Raw genomic sequence first — 19710 nt, 5'->3', positions numbered from 1 at the left:
ACGGTGGCCTGGCTGCTTGCCTCGCTTGATTGGTAGAAAGCCTTCCTCTGGGCGGCTTCCGCCGACCCACCGGGTTCCAGAGGAGGCCTGACGTTCTCAACTTTCATCGCCGTAACGAACAGGGAGCGGCGCCTCCCTGATTGTGAGAAAAAACGACAAAACTTCAGATGCGGAGAGATAGCGTTCTGGTCTGGAACAACTTCGCGTTCTTCGACCTACGCTTTAGCAATGTCAAGCGTCACTAATGCTGATACTTTATTCTATCGCATAACAAGGCGGACTCTGCTTTTTAAATCATCATTGGCAGACCAAATGCAGCATAGGCGGCGAAAGCCAATCTGTGCAGATCTCAATGCGTTGACTTCTGAAACATGCACTGATAGGCGGATTTGCACAATTCTTTCTATAAGCTTTACCAAATTGGAGGTTAGAGCTATCGGCCGAATATTATCAATATGGAAGCCTTTCTTCGTACCTTTTAAGAGCAATGTTATTTTCGCCACCTTCCACGAGTTCGGCAACCGTGCAGTTTCCAATTACGTATTCATCATTTCCAGGAGGTCCTGAGTGAAGTCTTGCGCTAAGATTTTTAACATACCAAACGTAACACCATCCAAACGCGGAGCTGAGGATTGCATTAACGAAGCTGCAGTTGTTAAGTCTCATTTTTCAACCACAACATAGTCTGAGCAGGGTTAGGGGCGAGCAGAGGTACTCTACGCTACTCCTGAAAACGTGAAGCAAGCCCTTTTGCGATTCTCTCTAACTCATCTTTCTCCTCATGTGTAGAGAGCATCACCGAGCTGGTTAACTGCATGGCTAAGGAGTTTACATTCCGTTCCATAAAACGACACAAATGCTTCCTATTTTGTGGGTTTTACAAATATGTGTTCAAATTTTGATTGCAGTCATCCTTTGCTTTTGCTATGCTTTGTTGAAACGAGGGCGAGAAAATTTTGTAGTTGATCCAATTTTCCGGGCTCTGATTATGTGAAAGGGTCCTCCACGCTGCTTTCCCACGACTGAAAGCTGTCTCACAGGCGTCATTCTACCATGGGGATGGTGATTTATTGCAAATAGCAGAACACAGTGAAGTGGGAGCTCTACGTAACCTTCAAACCTAATTAGAACTTTGGCTGAGCCCTGTAGGTCCTACATGAACAAGGATGAGATGTAAGGGAGGCGCGAAAACATGGTTTGTAGCCTGAGAGATTAACTAATATTTGGGCAGAAGCATTATCTCGGAGGGGGCTCACCAATATGGTGAAAGTTATTGTCAGCTGGTCACTAGTTGCGCCGAAATCAATTGTAGACCATGCCCCTATACCTACTTCTCTTGGTGCCAAGGACGAATCGAGAACTGAGCGCGAGTGTCTGCGGATGAAGGTTATGGCCCGAGAATTGCAGCACCGCACATAATATGCAGACATCCATGCCCATAACATAAGTCCATGTGAATTAGTAGAGGAACACCAGACGACGTGACGTGAGTAGAAGTCCCGTGCAATGAATACCTTGCGAGAATTTGCAAGTAAGTGGTCTTGGTTGTCTGTTCTGCATACTCCATTTGGAAAATAGACGTTTGCGACTGGGAGAGTAGAACAGTGCGGCAAAGTGAGATCTATAGCTAATAATAATTTGTTTTTTGGGGAAAGGAAATGGCGCAGTATCTGTCACATATATCATTGGACACCTGAACCGCGCCATAAGGGAAGGGGAAAGGAGGGAGTGAAAGAAGAAAGGAAGAAAGTGGTGCCGTAGTGGAGGGCTCCGGGATAATCTTGACCACCTGGGCATCTTTAACGTGCACTGACATCGCACAGCACACGGGCGCCTTAGCATTTTTCCTCCATAAAATCTCAGCTTCCGCGGTGGGGTTCAAACCCGGGAACTCCGGATCAGTAGTCGAGCGCCCTAACCACTGAGCCACCGCGGCGGGTAAATCTATAGCTATCTTTATAGCTATAGCTAGAAGCTCTATAGCTATAGCTATAGCTAGAAGCTCGCATTTAGAATCCATAACTTTTTTAGTTATTAATGCCCGGTGACTCAATTTTGAAGAAGTCAGAGTCCAAAACCCGCCGCCCCTAGCATTTGTGCGGTCCGCACGGAAAACACGAAACCTGCTAAAAAAATGACTTGCACGGGAGAGACAAGTTTCTTGCAATAGCACAATATCTGGGTTATGAGAAGATAGAAGAATTTTTAAATCAGGAAGAGAAGGTGTAATAGAGCGGCAATTCCATTGGAGAACCTTCACACCCGCCATGGTGCCTATTCGAGAGTAGAGGCTGAAACAGCCTCTTGTAGCATATCTGTCTTGGAAGACACTCTAGAAGGCCCTTATTATTTTTTGACCTGGGTAACGGAGGACTTAGAAGGAGAGGTTGAAGCGTGACGCTTCTGCATAGGACAAGCCATTTATAGATTATTAGTGCAAACAGTGTTGCGAGAAAGACTTACAGGGGCGCCTTCGAGAGGCGGCACGTGAGACGGCATCTTGGGTGATGACGTGGCAACGAAACTTTGAGCACAGACTTGCTGTGAAGTTGGTGCCGGTGGAACTACAGTCTGAGGTTGAGAAATAGCCTGATTTGAAACAATATCAGACAACGCCTGCGTGAAGCTGCTGAGCATGCGCTCGATCACAGCAGAGTGTGCCTTTTCGACGGTTGACACTATTGAAGCAATGTGGCCTCGAGGGCGGGGGTAGAGGAACGCACAAAGCTGGCATATGAATGTTTTTATGTGGTTAAGGAGTGCATAAGCGTGAGCCGCGATTCTCCTCAATTAATTCCAATAAACATTGCTCCTGTGACCGACTTTCACAATTGGCATCATCAGCGCTGTGACTGTTACTGCATAGACCACAGCTTAGGTGTTCAGCGGAGCTGCTGTCGGAAGAGTGACCTTCACTACACACCCGACATCTGGTCGCTGACTTACAGGCTCCACCACTATGTCGAAATCTCGCAACACTTGGTACATTGCAGGAGTCGAGGATGCAGCGGGTCCACGCGGTAGACAATTGGCCGAATTTTCAACTCCGAGGGACATGTGTGACCAGCAAAAATTGTTATGGCTGACTCCGTTACAACACGCACTGCAGCCATCTCGCGAGAGCAGCGGTATAATGAAATGATTCCCGTCCCGGTTTCCCGGGACTCCTCCAAAATTTCTTGAAGATGACGGATCCATTCCACGTTAAATGCCCTTAGAGCACGCAAGCTGCTCAGGAATGAAGTCTTTAACCGGCAGATAAGTGAAGGTAATACATAGGAGCAGATCTGGTACACACTCAATGTTTTCCGACTTACAAACAACGCCACGCCTCCTGAAAGGTCGCACTTCAGAGATGTCGAGATAGGGACTGATAGAGTTTTTAGTTTGATGCTGAATTGTTTTTGGGTTCTTCATTTGGAGAATTCCATCTCCAATTGGTAAAAGTGTCATGGGAATTGACACCGTTCTTTAGAAATGAATTCATAGGCAATCTTTCGGCCGGCGAGCTGGCGAACCAGGCTGCCGAGCCTCCTCCGGGGGAGATGAAAGACATGCCTACACATAGCGTGCCGACAACCTTACATCACCCGAGTCAGCAGAGCTACCCTGCACCCTGGCAAAAATCCCAAGCACGTGGAACGGCCTCACCAGTAAAAACGCCCGGCACCACCAGGAAACAAAGCAGGCAGGCGGCGAAGAAGCAGCAGTGGCGGCCAGATCTAAAACGAACGCTGCGAACGAATCTTCAGTAAGGGGTAGTTTGGGGTGGTTAGAGGTGGTTAGCTTCTTCAGGGACCGGTAGAGTGGATTCTTCCCATGTCACTGCCCGCTTCGTTTACTTCTTGCCCATGACATAACCATTGGCAACCAAGTGATCGCAAACAAATTTTTTAGAGAGAGAGAAAGAAGTGGTAGTGAAAAGGCAGGGAGGTTGACCAGTAAAATGTTTCGGTTGGCTACCCTGCACAGGGGGTAAGGGATGAGGGGGGAGTAAAAGAATAGGAAGAAGTAGAAAAATGCGGTCCGTAGCAAGCACGACAGGCAATGGCACAAGCACTCTAAGTCACAGGCCGCCGCAGCTGCAGCCTGCAAACTTTGAGGGCTGCCGACTGCTGCGACCTGAGTGGAAACTATCGAGGGCCCTTCATCACAAGGCAGCGCAGACGTTTCAGTGTCGAGAAAGGCTGCTTGCTGTTGAGGCTGATAATGTTAATGACAACATAAACATCGGACTTCCTCTCGAATTGATGAGGCTTTACGATGCGTTGTGCCCTATTGGACAGCTGCAAACACTGGATTCTGTAAATCCAGCATCTGCAGTGCATTTTGTGCAGCCGGTTTGTGCAAGCTGGAAAGCAGCACAGGCATGGCATTCACGATTGGCTATAGCATTGCGATCACTTGCTCGTCTGCGACCTGGCCCAGTTTCTGACCTACTACCCGACCAGCAGTAGTCTCAACACATTAGATGCGCGGTGCTGGGGTGGGTGCTGGGTCCTTCGGGAGTGATGGCCAATCCACTTGGCGGTCCCGTTCTTGGACCGGAGTTGACTTGTGCTTGATTAGCAATGGGCTCGGGACTCTTAGAACGCAATACCTTCTTGGTCCCTGCGGAAATGTGTAGCTCAGGCAGAGATGGCCAAGACCCGTCTGCGATAACCGTCTGTGCCTCGCCGTTCATACTGCTCCCAATCCTTAAAGTATTATGCGGAGGGGGAGGACAAGTTGCGGAAATTCTTGGGCGATCCTTTCCAATGCTCGCTACACCTTTAGAAGGTCTATGACGAAGGCGACGACGTCGTCACACCTTAGCGGCAGCTTCTCTGTGTGTGGAATTGCCTCCTGGCATTTGTTAGAGTATCGCCTTTTCCCTTTTCAGGCAAGAACCACCTTTTGAGGCATCGTCATGAGGGCCGCGGCAATTGGCACACGTAAGGACTGTTGCCCGGCAAGAATCGCCGCTGTGAGGCTGAGTACACCGTGGGCACACGATGGGGAAATTGCACGCACTACTCACGTGTCTATCTTCATGTATTTCCGGCACTGGAGAGGCTTCGGGATGAAAAGCCTAACTGCATGCCGAAAGTGCCCGACCTTCACATACGTTGTAATGCAGTCCCCTTGGAAGGTCAACTTTATGCACTTTGTATTAGCAAGCCGCTGAGCTTGCAGTATGGCTGCACCATCGGAAGCTTGTTGAATCAAAATGGGCAGGTCAGAGTGGCGAATGGCTACATCGACGTTGTAAATGACGCCAGCCGTAGTGACACTGCCTAGAAGGACATGGGTACGAACGCTGATGTCGCCGAGAATTCTGATGTTGCTCAAACTCTGAAGCGCGTTCCAGTTCATGACATCAATGGCTAGGATATTCCTAAAACGATTCACCCTCACATCTTTAATTGCTCTTTGGACGAGAGACTCGAGGAACGCAGACGTGGCTTGCCTATTGATATGGTCGCGATTATCGGTGGGAGTCTCTTGCACAAATAGGACAGTATGTGCCGATGATCCTCACTCTGTAGTAATCGTGGATGTACTCGACGACGACGAGTCCTCACCTTTGCGCAGTCTCCGTTTGGCCTTCTTGCTTACGACACTGATGAAGCCATCATCAGCCGAAGAGTCCTCACTGGAGGCCTAGTACACTACGGTGGCCTGGCTGCTAGCGTCATTCGGGAGGCCAAGATGTTTCCTCTGGGCGGCAGCGGCTGGCCGACCGAACTGAAGTCCAACAGCGTCCACTTCCATCACCGTCACCAAAAAAGAAACAGTGGTTTCATTATAATGTCGCTAAAATGGAAAAAACTGAAGAGGCGAAGGGTTGGCGTTCTGCTGTAGAGCCACTTCATCGTCTTCTTCCAATTTCTAGAAGTGGCGCCGTAACTGTCAGATATTTCGGTGCACACCCGAACCGCGCCGTAAGAGTACGGATAAAGAAAGAAAGAGAGGAAGAAAGAAAGAAAGGAAGACGGAAAGAAGGAACGAAAGAACGGGAGAAAGAAGGAAAGAAAGAAAAACAAAAGAAAAACGAAAGCAAGGATGAGAAGAAAGGAAAAAGAAAGATAGATAGATAGATCGATCGATCGATAGATAGATAGATAGATAGATAGATAGATAGATAGATAGATAGATAGATAGATAGATAGATAGATAGATAGATAGATAGATAGATAGATAGATAGATAGATAGATAGATAGATAGATAGATAGATAGATAGATAGATAGATAGATAGATAGATAGATAGATAGATAGATAGATAGATAGATAGATAGATAGATAGATAGATAGATAGATAGATAGATAGATAGATAGATAGATAGATAGATAGATAGATAGATAGATAGATAGATAGATAGATAGATAGATAGATAGATAGATAGATAGATAGATAGATAGATAGATAGATAGATAGATAGATAGATAGATAGATAGATAGATAGATAGATAGATAGATAGATAGATAGATAGATAGATAGATAGATAGATAGATAGATAGATAGATAGATAGATAGATAGATAGATAGATAGATAGATAGATAGATAGATAGATAGATAGATAGATAGATAGATAGATAGATAGATAGATAGATAGATAGATAGATAGATAGATAGATAGATAGATAGATAGATAGATAGATAGATAGATAGATAGATAGATAGATAGATAGATAGATAGATAGATAGATAGATAGATAGATAGATAGATAGATAGATAGATAGATAGATAGATAGATAGATAGATAGATAGATAGATAGATAGATAGATAGATAGATAGATAGATAGATAGATAGATAGATAGATAGATAGATAGATAGATAGATAGATAGATAGATAGATAGATCCAGACGGACGGACGGACGGACGGACGGATGGATGGATGGAAGGACGCACTTCAAGCCCATGACATAACCAAGAGGTACCAAGCGATCGCAAACAAAATTTTTAGAAGTGGCCTACTAACTGTCTCACATCTTTCGGTGCACAGCCGAACCGCGCAGTAAGGGTAGGGGTAAAGAAAGAAAGAAAGAAGGAAAGAAAGAAAGAAAGAGAGAAAGAAAGAAAGAAAGAAGTGCTGTAGTAGATGGCTGCTGAATAATTTCGACCGCCTGAGGAAAGCCCCGCGCGGTGACTCAGTGGTCGGGGCGCTCGACTACTGATCCGGAGTTCCCGGGTTCGAACCCGACTGCTGCGGCTGCATTTTTATGGAGGAAAAACGCTAAGGCGCCCGTGTGCTGTGCGATGTCAATGCACGTTAAAGGTCTCCAGGTTGTCGAAAATATTCCGGAGCGCTCCACTACGGCACCTCTCTCTTCCTTTCTTCTTTCACTCCCTCCGTTATCCCTTCCCTTACGGCGCGGCTGAGGTGTCCAACGATATATGAGACAGATACTGCGCCATTTCCTTCCCTCAAAAAACCAATTATTATTATTACTTGTGAGGAAAGGAAATGCCCCAGTAACTGTTCCACGTCTCTGGGAGCAAAACGAAACCGCGCCGTAAGGGAAACGATAAAGGAGGGAGTGAAAAAGGAAGAGAGAAAAAAAGCAAAAAAGGAAGAAAGAGTGAAACAAAGAAACAGAGAAAGGGAGAAAGAAAGTAAGAAAGTAAGAAAGAGAAAAGAAATAAGAACAAAATAAAGATAGCAGGAAAGAAAAATAAAAATTAAGGTTCCGTAGTGGAAAGCTCCGAATAATTCCGACCACCTGGGGATCTGTAACGTGCACTGACATCACACAGCTTTCTGATAATTGAAAATTGGTTTCTGAGGAAATCAAATGGAGTAGTAACTGTCTCACATATCTCGTAAAAGAAGGGATGAAGGAGGGAGAGCGAGGAAAGGAAGAGGTGTCGTTGTGGAGTGCTACGGAATAATTCCAACTACTTTGGGATCTTTAACGTGCACTGACATTGCATAGCACACTGGCGCCTTGCTGCTGCACTGTTGCTGACAGTAAGGATGAAAAAGAATGTGCACAGTCCTGCCCACTGGCTCAATCCGAGCCACCAGCATTGCCACGTACAGAAAATAGGAGAGCTGGAAGAGAGGAGAGTAGAGAGTGAACGAAAAGACGCGCGTTATAATGCCGCAGGCCAATACCAGAGGTAGTGCAATACCAGGCCAACCTGAGGTGGAGGTGAATCAAGCTTTAAGCACACCGCCACATTTCCAAAAATATGTTTAATATCTTCGGTCCAGATGGGACCCGTAGCAGATCGCCATTCCCGCCGAGGTAGAATTAGAGCCAAGGCGCTCAGGTGCTGGCCTGAAAGGCGCAAGTTTGGTCCCTGCCGCAGAAGTTGCATTTTGATGGAGGCGATATGCAAGAGAAGTGTACTGTGCAACGTCGGAGCACGTTAAAAACCCCAGGTGTTGAAAATTTTCTAGAGCCCTTCAATAACACATTCCTCACAGCTTTATTACCTTTGGGGCATTAAGTACTATAAATGAAACAAGCTGACGCGGTATGGGCGGACGCAGCGTGCATGGGCAAAGACACGACAAATGCATCGTTGATCAAGTACTCCAACCCATCGCAGCTCTCCACCTTCCCGCGTCATCTCCAGATACACATCCAAGATACCCAGGCACAGCAACATTTATTTTACGACAGTTCAGCAAAAAACCCGGCTGAAAATCTTGATTAACACATTGCTGCTCCTCAGTAAGCTGAGTATCGATATAAGCAAAGAACTGATTTTCTTCTTACAGATTGATCAAAATTTACTCTTAATGGCTATTAAGTCGAGCATCCTTTGTGTGCTGCTTTCGATAGCGTATCATAACAGAATCCGTATTATTCGGCTCCCTCTGCATTCAATTGGCGGTATGTCTTCTTTCATGCATTATTTGTTGCCATGAAAGTGCAGTTTATGCCGTATTGGGGCATTATTAAAGCGACAGCGTTAAGGAGCTCGTGTCGGCATCGGCGTCTTTAGCCGTGAGCGAAAAAAATAGCACATCTTGGCGGACAACTGTACCGCACTGTAAGGGAAGTGAGTTTAACGCGACAGCGTTCAAAATCAATTGATCGATTTATCAATCGTTGATCGATCAATCGATAGATAGATTCATCATTGATTGATCGATCGATTGATCGATTTTTTTCGTCCCTTACGGCACGATCCGGATGTCCAGCGAGAAATGTGACAGGCGTCATTTCCTCTCCTTAAAAGCAATTGTTCATTTCATTTTCGTTCCCTTATGGCCTGGTTCGGGTGTCCGTCGAGATATGTAAGACAGACATCCTTTCCTTAAATTGTCCAACGAACCACGCGTCGCGCCGAACGGGGGATGGTGTTAGTGTACTCCTCGGCAACGCTGCCACACGCTGTCTCGACTCACTCTTAAAGACGAAGGGTAAGTTCTATGTACAAATGTTAGCGCAAAAATAAGAGACAATCACACGAAACCAACTAGCCCCACCAACTATGCACCAACTAGCCCCGCGACAAGTGATGCGAAGGGTAATTGTCCTCCAAAGTTTGATGTGTTTCTCTTCACTGATAATTACGCGGAATGATTTCGTAATGTGCTGCACACAATGAAGCAGACACAGTGTGAGTAAGAAGGCAGTGAAATTTCGCCCTTGTGAAGCACCTGGATTATACATTTCTAGCCTAATCCGTACTTGACGGAAGCCGGCTGTCCCCGAGAGCAAGATTTCGGAATGCCTTTTTAAATCGAAAGCTATACTGGCCGCAGGTTGAGCAGTTTCGCGATTCCTTGAGAGCCGTGCTGCGCACGCGGGAGGAGCAGTGACGACACACTGCACATTTCTCTAACTTTCGCTCCCTAGTCACAACTCTGCATGCGCCACTAGTAGCACTGAGCCACAGGTGTTCCGCCGCTGCGCGGCGCTGAGCCTTTCCTCAAAATGCATGCTAATAATAATAATTGGTTTTTGGGGAAAGCAAACGACGCAGTATCTGTCTCATATATCGCACGACACCTCAACCGCGCAGTAAGTGAAGGGATAAAGGAGCGATTGAAAGAAGAAAGGAAGAAAGAGGTGCCGTAGTGGAGGACTCGAATAATTTCGACCACCTGGGGATCCTTAACGTGCACAGACATCGCACCGCACACGGGCGCCTCTCAATGCAACTTTCAATTTTCAGTTTCCTCTTTCTTCTTTCTCTCCTCCTTTATCCCTTTCTGTACGTCGCGGTTCGGGTGTCCACCGAGATATGTGAGACAGTGCGCTTTGCGCGCTCGCCGCGCCATCTGGCATGACGTCACACCGCGCGGCTCGCCGCCGCCGCCGTTTTGTACGACGTCACACCACGTTCCTCCTCGTTGCACTCGCTTCCGCTCGTTTCGCCAGCTGCGTCGAATGCCTGATAACATGTCCGAGGATTGAAAAGGAGAGCTCGCATGCGCCGCAACCACAGTTGTGTCGTCTTTAATGCGTCAACTACGTAGCTAGACCGCCAGACTAACCATGACTAGCAATCAAGATTAACCAAGGCTAACCATGGTATGCCTTAGCTTTCGCTACATATATCCCGGCATAGCCGAGTTAAGCCACTAAGCCGCAGCCTTCATAGGGTGACCGACCTCTCGCAATCAACCTTTAATTTAACTGCCAGCTGCCATGGCAGGCGTGTTGCTTATCCAGTGTGCGGAACGCACTCAGTGTTACAAGCCAAGCCGCTTCTACTTACCCGATACACTGCAGCTTTCGCTCTCTAACTAGATTCAGCGCTAGTTGAACCGCAGGTAATTTTTTGTAGTTTTTAGTTTTGTTGCGAAAGCAACGCTACTCCAGCCAGCTCGGCGCTTCGCGTGGTCGATCTTCAGCCGTGTGCCGTGGCCCACGAACGACCTTGAGCCGCCGTTGGATAGCAGCGCCGCAGCCGCGCTACAACAGATGGCGCCGCAATTGACACCGCTGCCGTCGCCGCTCGCTGCATCTGATGTGCTCCGCTGGGGTAGAGGGAGAGGAGGTGTCACTTTATATATATATATATATATATATATATATATATATATATATGTGTGAGCTTCGCCTCAGTCGATTCTACTCTTTATGAAGAGCACAAAAGAGAGGTGGAGGAGGAATAAACATTTTATTGAAATAGCAGACGTTGGTTCTTGCGGGTTAAGCGCCTATTCCAGGACGCCACTGAGGCAACAACGAAAGAACGAAGCGAGGAAGAGGCAACGCGCCCAAGAGACGGCAGAAGAACGCGCCGCACGACTCGAGAAGCGTCGTAACGAAGATGCGGTTGGAAAAAGTCATGCCACGTCCCGGAGTGACTCTTCATATGCGAGAGACCAGTTTCAGTTCTCGACAGCATCGGAATGAGACGCTGCGTAGACGACGTGCCGAGGAAACGAAACTTTCGCAATTCAACTAGGGTTACCCAGAGCTAAACCACAACCTATTTTTTTCATTAATGAGAGGTTAATAAAAGCCGGAGAAAAACCCCCAGATTCCGCTGATTGGATCCGTACAAACAACCTCCGAATTTCGCGTCCGCTGCTCTGCCAACTGAGCTACAGTGACAGCTGTCCAATCTTCTGCTTTCGGGGCTATGTATGTGTACTGTAAGTGAACCTTCAGAAACCACTACCACCCTCGTCCATCGCTGCGGACGTAGTACGTCCGGTATTACAGCGAGTGCAGTGTCGGCGACAAGTGTCTGCACCACGTGTTTCCCAAACGGAGCCGGTAGCTTTGCTATTTGCCGGCGGCTAGAGACCACACATGTGGAGGTGAAAGTCAGAATTTTTTTTATAGCGTTTATTATTGCCTCTGGGAATAAGGGGGCTAGGAAGAAAAGAGAAACGAAAGTAAAAAAAAAAGTGGGTGGGTGTTAAATAAAGCAGGAAAGATGTGCCGATCTAATGAAGGCGAGTGGGGAGCGGTGATGTGGCCCCTGCGGCCAATCAATATATGAGGACGAGTTGTCTGGGTGGAGACCCGCTGCTGCCAGGTGGCGAATTCTAGTTGGCTTCAGTGCCTGACATTCCCACAACATGTGGTGAATGCCATCCAACTGAGCTACGGTGAGCTGTTCAATGTTCTGCTTTCGGGGCTGTGCATGTTGTAAGCTATCCTTTAGAGTGTTCACCGCAAGCACCCTCGTCCATAGCGGCGGACGTAGTACGTCCTTTATTACCGCGAATACAGTGTCGGGGACAAAAATTAATGTGGATTAGCTCAGCTAATCCAGGATATACAAAGCGAGAAATGTCGGCGTTCACTCAGTCCATTGGTGTGGGCGTTGACAATGTTCTAGACGGCGATGACTTTGGACAAAGGAAGGGCGCATAACTGGATCCCTGTATATGCGTACGCCTCATTCGTGCTTTGATACATGTGGCGGTGGTGAGAGAGATACGTGGCCTTAATGCATTAGCGCTGAGAGCGTTGTGGCTGACGTGCGGCACTGCAGCAATAGCTAGGCCGCAGCGTTCATTTGGTGATCGACCTCTCGCGATTAACCATTAACTGCATGCCACCTCTCAGGGTGGCACGGAGGGCGCAATGCCTATCGATTGGGCGGAACGCAATCAAAGCAGGGTTTTGCAGTTGGACACCAACGCCACGTTTATGAAAGCGAGATTGAAATGAACGGCGTTTGCAAAGTTGTCCACGCCAATGAACCCTATGAGCGCCGTCGGCTCACTTGTTTTGTTTGGTTTTTGAGGAAAGGAAATGGCACAGTAATGTACGGTGGACACACGAACCGCGTCGTGAAGGAAGGAATAAAGGAGGGAGGGAAGGAAGAACGACAAAACTGAAAATTGAAACTTGTATTTTGAGGAAAGGCGCGGCGCTGCGCAACGGCGGTACACCTGTGGCTCGGTGCTATTAGTGGCGCATGCGCAGTAGTGACACGGGAGCGAGAGAGAGAGAGAGACAAATATCCGCGGCGAGGTGCGCGTTGTGACGTCATGTGCCTCCTCGAAGCACCGCCACGGCGGAATCGCAAGTTCGCGGCCAGTAAAGCTTTCGCTTTAAAAGTCTCTCCACCACGGGTTCCTTACAATGAGCCGGTAGCTTTGCTATCAGCCGGCGGCTGGAGACCACACATGGGGAGGTGAAAGTCAGAATTTTGTTTCATCTGTACAAGTGTACTCTCCAGCAACCGGCCAGCAGTTAAGCTGGCGGCTTTGTTTGCGGAACGCGTGGTCCAGATACTTTTGTACCGACTGTACATTCTGCGTTACCGCGAGAGGAGAGTGCGCGCACTGCCGAGAGTGTAGTGCGGCGTACCACCGGTGTACTGGGTAGGTGTTTGTAATCTCGTAAGGGTGTTCTCTTCCGACCTATTAAGGGATTATTAAGGGATTAAGTAGGGCATGACATTGGGCGTGAAGCAATGGTTGAGAGGGGATGGAAGAAGTTGAAGGGATTGCCGCCACGACGTATGCCATGACGATCGGATAAGCGCTGAGCCACGAAGCTTGCTGGCAACAGGGCACCTGGAGCCGCAACCGCGGCCCATGAGCGCACCGAACTGCATCGCCAGGGGAGCTGTGTTCGGGCCTGTTGGCGGATTCTCGGGTCTCTCGGGTTATAGGGTCCCGTTGCGGCAGCCCAGTCAGTTCGTCGTATCTTCTCGGCGGGGGTGGACTGCGATGTCGGTTCTGTCTTCGCTTAACAGCGCAGCCTAAGTCACACCGGCCAGTACTCCCTCCTAGTGTTTCATGGGTGTATGCCACATGGCTTACCTCTGATACTATATACACACTCTCAACTCGCATCTTTGTTGCGGATACTGCACCATTTCATTTCCCCAAAAATCAATTTTTTTTCACAGGTATTCCTAGCCAAATCAAATTAAATTGGCTCTTGTGGAAAGGAAATGGCGCAGTATCTGTCTCACATCTCGGCGGACGCCCGAACCCCGCCGTAAGGGAAGGGATAAAGGAGGGACAGAGAGAAGAAAAGAAGTAATAGGTACCGTACTAAATAGGGCAGATGCCGGGGCTAGCAAAAATCTTTTCCTTCCTTTTTGCTATTATTTTAAGAAAAACTACTACCACCACCACCACCTAAGGGCTCCGGAGTAATTTCGACTTTCTGGTGATTTTTAGCCTGCACTTACATCGCATAGCACACTGGCGTCATTGCCGCCGAGGTTGCTTTATAGTCAAAATGCTCAGGGGCTGTCCCGAAAGACGGAGGTTCGGTCCCTGCCGTGGAAGTCGCATTTTGATGGGGACAAAATGCAAGACATGTGTACTGCGCGACGCCGGTACACGTTAAAAAACCCGAGGTGCTGAAAATTTGCCAGAAGCCTTCGATGCAACACCCCTCATTGCTTTATTACCTTTGGGGCATTAAATGATGGCGCCATTTGGGCGGACGCAGCCTCCATGGGCAAAAACAGGACAAATGCATCGTTGATCACACACTGCGACCCATCGTAGCTCTCCACCTTCCAGCGTCATCAACCCCAGATCCACATCCAGGATACCCAGGAACAGCAACATTTCTTTTACGAAAGTTCAGCTAAACACTCAGCTGAAAAATCCTTATTAACACATTGCTGCTCCTCAGTAAGCTGAGCATCGTTATAAGCAAAGAACGGATTTTCCTCTTACAGATTGATCCAAATTTATTCTTAATGACTAATGTTTCGAGCATTCTTTGTGCTCTGCTTTCAGTAGCGTGTGGTAAAAAATCTGTATTATTCGGCTCCCTCTGCATTTGGAGGTGCTCCTACATCTTGCATTATTTGTTACTATGAGTGTGCAGTTCTATTTTCATACTTACAGAGTTCACTTGCGCAAACGTGAGAAGTCTACTTAGCACACCCGCATGTTGTTTCAAACCCCTTTGCACGTACGAGCCCGTTTGCTGTGCAATGCCAGTGCACGTTAAAGACCGCGAGGTGCTCGAAATTATTCCGGAAGCCTCCACTACGGCACCATTTTCTTCCTTTCTTCTTTCACTCCCTTCTTTATCCCTTCCATTACGACGTGGTCCAGATGTCCGCGACGATACTGCGCCATATAATTTTCTGTGAAAACAAATGCTTTTTGGGTGAGGGAATCAACCCGCCGCGGTGGCTCAGTGGTTAGGGCGCTCGACTACTGATCCGGAGTTCCCGGGTTCGAAGCATACCACGGCGACTGCGTTTTTATGGAGGAAAAACGCTAAGGCACCCGTGTGCTGTGCGATGTCAGTGCACGTTAAAGATCCCCAGGTGTTCGAAATTATTCCGGAGCCCTCCACTACGGCACCTCTTCTTCCTTTCTTCTTTCACTCCCTCCTTTATCCCTTCCCTTAGGGCGCGGTTCAGGTGTCCAACGATATGTGAGACAGATACTGCGCCATTTCCTTTCCCCCCAAAACCAATTATTATTATTATTACTTACAGATTGATCCAAATTTATTCTTAATGACTATTGTGTCGAGCATCTTTTGCACGCTGCTTTCGGTAGCACGTGGTATATAAGAATCTGTATTATTCTGATCTGCAGTCGGACTCCAGCGCTACCGCTAGCTTTTATAATTTCGCACCTGTGCGTGTAGTTCCATGCCCTATTCGGGCAGTATTGATGTGTTTTTCGGCTTGATAATTACGCGGAATGATGATCGTAATCTGCAGCACACAAAGAAGCAGCCAAACCGTGAGGTAAGGAAAGCTGAGAAATACCGACCCTTCGAAGCCTCTGGATTATACATTTCTAGCTTAATCCGTACATGTCGGAAGACAGCAGTGACCGAAACCATGCTTACGGGATGCCTTTTTGTAGTTTTAGCCATCCGCATGCCACCGGCGGTGTCCGAACCCACGACCTCCAAAATTCTCGTCCACGGCTCTGCCAACTGAGCTACGGGGACAGCTGTCCAATCTTCTGTTTTCGGGGCAATGTATGTGTAGTGTAAGCGAACCTTTGTAGTGTTCACCACAACCACCCTCGTCCATTGCGGCGGACATAGTACGTCTTGTATTCCCGCGAGTGGAGTTTCGGCAACAAACGTCTCTGGACCACGTGTTCCCCAATCGGAGCCGGTAGCTGTGCTATTAGCCGGCGGCTGGAGAGCACTCTTGTGCAGGTAATAATAAATTAGTTTCACCTCTCTCGCCTTTGTTTGCGGAACGCGTGGTCCATAGACAGACTGCGGAAAGTGTACAGACTGCGGAGTTGTAGTGTGGGGTACCACCGGTGATTGGGTAGGTGTTTTTAATTTCGTAACTGTGGTCGTAACGGAAACTGCGCAGACTTTGCTTGCGCTTCTTTATTTTGTGCTTTTTTAAACACAATAGGTTTCCTGGAGAGCCGCTATTTCTGGATGGTTATATACTGAATGAGCTCTTTCATTACGTCTGAGGGCGGTCGGTTTTGTGGTATCGTTTTCCCGTTCTCGATCACGTAGAGGTTCAGAGAACAGTATTTAGAACTACGACGCTCTCTAGTGCCAATGCCTTGTTCTGCGCTTAACACGTGGACGAGCTTTCCTACGCAATAATCTGCTGACGGGCGGCCTACGTACAAGTTGCGACCGTCAATCTTCCTAGAATAGGATGAAAGAAACATGCGGATTCGTATAATTTTACATGTTGAAAAAGGGCTGCTGAATATTTTGATCCCATGTGGTCGTTTGAATTTTCTGAACAACAGGTTGTGGAAAAATCTTTCGAAGCCAGTACTGAAGCCCAGTTCCTGCACACACAGCTTTCTGCGGACATGGAGTTGCCACTTGAAGGTCCTACGCTGGACTTGGTATCCGCTTGAGAAGCTGCGTGAGGCGGGTTGTTCACAGAGTTTGGAATGCACGCGAACCTGAGTAGGGAAAGCTGGGAGTTTATACAGCCTAAGAAGTGGTGGCTTTTACGTACAGACTTAGAGTATATGGCGTGGATTACGCCACATATGCACCCATGACTGCAGGAAATAGTACAGTTCTGACGTCCGAGGCCGTAATGCGAGGAGCATCGCGGATTATCGCCCTCCGTTCTTCCTCTTGCTGCATCGACGAATGTTGGTCTCAGCAAGCTGCATATCAGCGGTCTCAGATCCGAGACGCTATGTCCCTGCTGAGTTTAGTGATTTAGGCAACGCAGCATAAACACAGCGCTCATTTTGACGAAGGGTAAGTGGAAAACGCCACTGTTATGCTGTACGATGTCAGCTCGGGTTTTTTTGCACGCTTGCGGCGTCGCGGTTTTGAACGCCAAACACAAGTGTGCGAACATTGAGATCTAAATATGTATAGGCACAAAGCTCTCCGCATTTATGCGCGCGTTTAAACACGCCGTTTTCATATCCCTCAACACACTCCTTTCCATGCAACATATTAAGGCGAAAGCCTAGTGGTTCATACTCGCGGCCACAAGCCTGTCCGTCCAATGTCACGCTCTTCATCAACTCGATAAGGAAAAAATCTTTGCTCACGATGGGTTTCGAGCCCCCATCCTTTCGTTCCGCAGCCAAGCGTGCTGACGACTACGCTACTTCCTGCCAACGCATGTGTAGTTCTCCTTGTCTATGACGCTGGTGAGTGTCTGCGCACAGGTGTCGAATCAGACGGATATGCCGCCCAAACACCCTCCAGTGTCTCCAGCATTTAAGATTCACATAGAATTGTGTACTTAACATCTTAACCACACATCAGTGACACAAGCGGCAACACGGCACTAATGGGTTTCGCCTCACATAAATTTAGATCAATAAAGTGCCGCCCTGAATTTAATCAAAATTAGAGCAATTTTAGAGGAAATTTATTATTGGGCATACTTCCGTGCACGAAAGGACTTTTTCAGCATCTGTACGAAAAAAAAAGTTTACATTTGTATTAGTTTTTTCGTCCAACAACATTGTCAATAAAACACTTTTGTATTCACTGTTGGAAATCACTTCAGATGTAAGACAATTATTATCTAGGCGAACATGTAGAGTCTTCTTTATTCTCAAATATTTTTGATACACGGCAGTTTTTAGTACCGGTGAGAGATGCGAAATTGAACTCGTTGCATAGCTATTCTTAAGAAAACCACGAAAGCTAACGGTTAGTGTTGCACACGAGAAAGACATTGTCAATCACAGATCTGCTGAACAGAAAGATCACTCCTTAGAGATGACCTAGCTGTCTTTAATTCACTCGCCTTTCTGTAGCTTTCATTTTGCCTGTGCTTTTGCTTGTGAATGCTTCCGAGCGAAAGGCTCCTTGAAAGTCGATGTGGCTTAACAAGCAGGTAAAGATATAAGTTCTCCTTCATTATGAACAAGTGCACTCCGGTGTTTCCAAGTTGCTTCGAGAACCACTCGTCTTATTGGTGCTTTCTCCTAGACCAGAAGCGGGCAGAGTGGGCGAGGGAACAAACGCGTGTTAATGACATCCTAGTCGAAATAAAGAGTAAGAAATGGTCTTGGGCAAGGCATGTATTGCAAAGGCAAGATAACCGCTGCTCGTTAATGTAACCGACTGGATACCAAGAGAAGGCAAGCGTGGCAGGGGGTGGCGAAAGTAAGTTGGGCCGATGAGATTAAAAAATTCGCAGAAATACGGTGACGCAGCTGCCATGGGGCAGGGTTAATAAAGAGATACGGGAGTGGTCGTAGTCAGGCTGCTGATGATGGTCATTATTAAGCTTTTTCGTCACCGTAACAATATATGATTGACAGTTTCGTCACAGGTAGACAAGTTTTAAAGCGTTTATTGCAAATTAAGCATCCCGGCCCAATATAGGCAAAACGTTCAAAGTATCGTTCATAACCTTAATGAGTAACCGCGTTGAATTTGTATTTTTCTCGTGTAGAATCTTCAGAATCTTCATTTCGTGCGTTGCTGTCTGCCCACGTGCTGGAAAGGAAACGTAAACATATGATTACTTTCTGTCGAGAAATGGCAATTGACAACTCTGTTATTTGGCCTTCGTGATGCTTCTCACTATGCGTGCATAAGTACACCAAAAGCCGCTTTTTTTCGCATATTTAGCCTCGCAAGACGCCTGCAAGATGTCTCATAGTGCTCCCCATGCCAATGATTGGATGCATGGATGGATGGATGGATGGATGGATGGATGGATGGATGGATGGATGGATGGATGGATGGATGGATGGATGGATGGATGGATGGATGGATGGATGGATGGATGGACGGACGGACGGACGGACGGACGGACGGACGGACGGACGGACGGACGGACGGATGGATGGATGGATGGATGGATGGACGGACGGACCGACGGATGGATGAATAGACGGCCGACGGACGGGCGGATGGATGGCTGGACGGATGGATGGACGGACGGGCGGATGGATGGATGGATGGATGGATGGATGGATGGATGGATGGATGGATGGATGGATGGATGGATGGATGGATGGATGGATGGATGGATGGATGGATGGATGGATGGATGGATGGATGGATGGATGGATCCCCCTATCCTCTCCTCTTTCATTTCTCCATTTTGCCTGCTACCCTTTATTTCCGCTGCCCCAGCTCAGGTGCTTCAGTATCGATGGAAGATGCCGGGGCTAGCAAAAATCTTTTCCTTCCTTTCTTTATTATTTTAATAATAACCACTTACTAACTTACTTACCATGTGCCATAGAGTTAGAAGCCACAACTGGGACCTTTAGGCCACTATAACATCTGTTTCGTGCGTTTTGGGCGCCATTTGTAGATGGCGCTTTAACATTGCTAAGCTCCTGCACATTTGTTCAAAGTGTTCTCGTTAAATCAGGATTTCGCGTAAAATCTTGTTTGGGCTAGAAGTTTTATGTGAAAT

The 19710-nt window shown here is 47.5% G+C and overlaps 1 protein-coding gene across 1 annotated transcript in view; it reads right to left on the bottom strand.

The window, feature by feature from the left end:
- Window positions 1-18610: 18610 nt before the first annotated feature.
- Window positions 18611-19710, bottom strand: part of LOC144110336 (uncharacterized) — a 33101-nt gene continuing 32001 nt past the window's right edge. Inside the window, exon 7 of the mRNA XM_077643189.1 lies at window positions 18611-18776. Coding sequence (XP_077499315.1) covers window positions 18747-18776 — 30 coding nt within the window. The 3' untranslated portion in view covers window positions 18611-18746. The remainder of the gene's footprint in view (window positions 18777-19710) is intronic.

This window comes from Amblyomma americanum, chromosome 11 (genome assembly GCF_052857255.1).
Source record: "Amblyomma americanum isolate KBUSLIRL-KWMA chromosome 11, ASM5285725v1, whole genome shotgun sequence".
NCBI classification, from domain to species: domain Eukaryota; kingdom Metazoa; phylum Arthropoda; class Arachnida; order Ixodida; family Ixodidae; genus Amblyomma; species Amblyomma americanum.
This window is presented reverse-complemented; position numbering and strand designations above follow the sequence as displayed.